Below are 2390 nucleotides of genomic sequence, written 5' to 3'. Positions count from 1 at the left end.
AAGAGCAAAAAGCTATGGATGGTGAAATCAGAGTCGGTGATGTCTAAAAATTGAGGGCGATCGATGAGCGAGGGCGAGCGAGCATGGGTGGAGGAGATGCGATGAGGATAGAGAAAGAGAGGAGATGACTCGGCAAGAAAAGGGCGAGGCAATTCCTTGTGGCAATCCACATAGGAAGTGCCACGTCGAGGGGATGACATGTGGAGGGGGTGTTTTTGCGGAGAAAGCAAAAGCAGACTAAAAGGAGGGCTTTTTGAGCCATGCAAAAAGCTGGATGCTTCTTCTTCTTCTCGTGGTGGCTCTTTTTATAGCTGCCTTCCAAACCTTCATCTACCGTCCTCGTCCTTTGCAGTCTGCTTCCCCTTCTCCATAGCCAGCTGCCCTTTGCCTCGCCACCATGCATCCCTCCTCTTCCATCTTCCAGACCGTCGTCAAGGCCAGAAACCTCTCCAAAGCTTCCAGCCCTCGCACCATCTCCTCTTCCTCCGACCTCTGCGTCACCTCCCCTCGCAACGACGCGCAGAGTACCCCCCCCACCTCCTCTTTGGGTCGCCCATCTCCCTCCACCACTGCACGAACCGCTCAAGAAAACACCTCGTCTCCCACTTCGCCCAGGACTTGCCTCTGCTCCCCCACCCGACATGTGGGCTCCTTCCGATGTCGTCTGCATCGAGGCACCCTGAAGCAGTGGCCTGGTACGCCTCGTATCAGTCCGCCGGAACCATCTTGCGATGATGAGAGCACCGTTGGGAGCTACTCAGTTCAACCGATCTTACAGGTCCCTCCGATACGTTCCACGCGGCGTGCTGTTATTTCGAGAAGTGTGACAACATCATCTCTTCCTTCGCTGAGGGCAAAAGTCCAACCAAGTAGGCTGAGCAGAGTGATCAGTGCAGATTACCTTGTCGAGGCTGAAGCTGCCTCAGCTTAAGTAAGTCGTAATACACTCACAGGCGGGATTGGGAACAAGCAGTTAATTCTTTCTGGCCGAAGTGTTGTATATACTGAACTTATTTGCAAAGAATAGAGCCCTCGTAAGGGGTGGACATTTTGTTTCAATAGAGGTTCTGAATTCTTCCGATATCAATCACAAGGATGCTATCTACTGTGTCTGCAATTTTTGTATATATGAATCAACAATAGAGGTTATTGAAGACTCAATTTGTATACGTTTGTCTAGGTCGTGCTCACTCTGTCATTTCAGGACAAGATATTAGAGCCTAGAGGGTATAGATTATGGCGGATGATGAAGCCCGTGTAAAGCAGAGAATTGTACTCATTGAGCAGGATGCTCGTTAACATTGAATCGGTCCTCTCAGACAATTGGCGGAAAACCAACGCATAACTTTTGCAAGGTGGTTTTGTTTAAACGTCTACTCATTAGCAATGCATAAGTTTTGCAAGGTGGTTTTGTTTACACGTCTACTCATTAGCAAGCTGTTCAATGTTGTTACCTCTTCGTTTTCACTACTCCGTGATAGGCATGTAAAAGTAAAGGAGCATATTGCTGTGCAGATTCCCAATAAAAGTTAAGCATAAAGTTTGACAGGTTTAATTATGGGGCTATAGAAAGTACTGAGTGGTTTGTTAATTCGCTTACCATTAGAAAGGCAACTTATTCTCTTCTTGATAGGTTTAATTATGGGGCTATAGAAAGTACTAAGTGGTTTGTCAATTCGCTTACCATTAGAAAGGCCATTTATTCTCTTCCATAAAAACGGGCTTTGCAAGTATACTTTTGATTGTTGTTGTTCTCACCTACGTCACTTAAGTTTGTAAGTGAAAGGGTAAAAGCATGTTATCATCAAGTGTAGTTGAAGTTACTCCAAAGCAATGCTAAATTCTTAGATATTGAGAGTCCATATAGGAACTCACATGTAACTCCAGTGAAATACATCAGTGAAATCTATCACCAAAAACACATTTTACACCACTATAAGCACGTTAAATCCATCTATCACCATCCAACTAATAGATGTAAGAGTCTAATTATATGGGAATTGGGGAGGGAGAGAGAGAGAAGGGGGGGAGAGAGGGGGGGGGATTTTTCTAAATCCATGGTCAAAGCATGCGCACTACTATACACGATCTCAACTTTAGAAAGTATTCTACTATACACATTCTCAACTTTAATAAGTGAATACTTTTGTGTTGAACGACTAGTTATTATTCGATTTTTTCGATGAAAGACTAGTTACATTCAAATTAAGAAGAAAATACATTTTACATTTTGACAAATTTAAAGCATTATTTGCATAATGGTTGGAGAGATTATAGCTTCTTGTTCAAGCAAGAGAATGGACTTTGCAACATCATAGTCACCAACTTGCACCCAACCGTTGCTTTCTCTTTATCAGATTATAACGATCTCTCGACTACTGCTTTGTCTC

General features: G+C 44.0%; 1 protein-coding gene across 1 annotated transcript; it reads left to right on the top strand.

Moving 5' to 3' along the window:
- Positions 1–307: 307 nt before the first annotated feature.
- LOC147903296 (uncharacterized) lies at positions 308–1331 on the top strand. Its single transcript, XM_087372918.1, has 2 exons — positions 308–1180; positions 1211–1331. The coding sequence occupies exon 1, from the start codon at positions 398–400 to the stop codon at positions 929–931; it is 534 nt and encodes a 177-aa protein (XP_087229044.1). The 5' UTR covers positions 308–397; the 3' UTR covers positions 932–1180; positions 1211–1331.
- Positions 1332–2390: the final 1059 nt, after the last annotated feature.

This window comes from Dipteris shenzhenensis, chromosome 3 (assembly GCF_047967505.1).
Source record: "Dipteris shenzhenensis isolate YYH24624 ecotype China chromosome 3, Dip_SZ_1.0, whole genome shotgun sequence".
Classification (NCBI taxonomy): domain Eukaryota; kingdom Viridiplantae; phylum Streptophyta; class Polypodiopsida; order Gleicheniales; family Dipteridaceae; genus Dipteris; species Dipteris shenzhenensis.
Note: the sequence above shows the minus strand (reverse complement) of the source record. Positions and strands in the feature narration are given on the sequence as shown.

Bases quoted from the DNA above. Each gene is read 5' to 3' on its own strand.
- LOC147903296 (XM_087372918.1), top strand. From the start codon at position 398: ATGCATCCCTCCTCTTCCATCTTCCAGACCGTCGTCAAGGCCAGAAAC.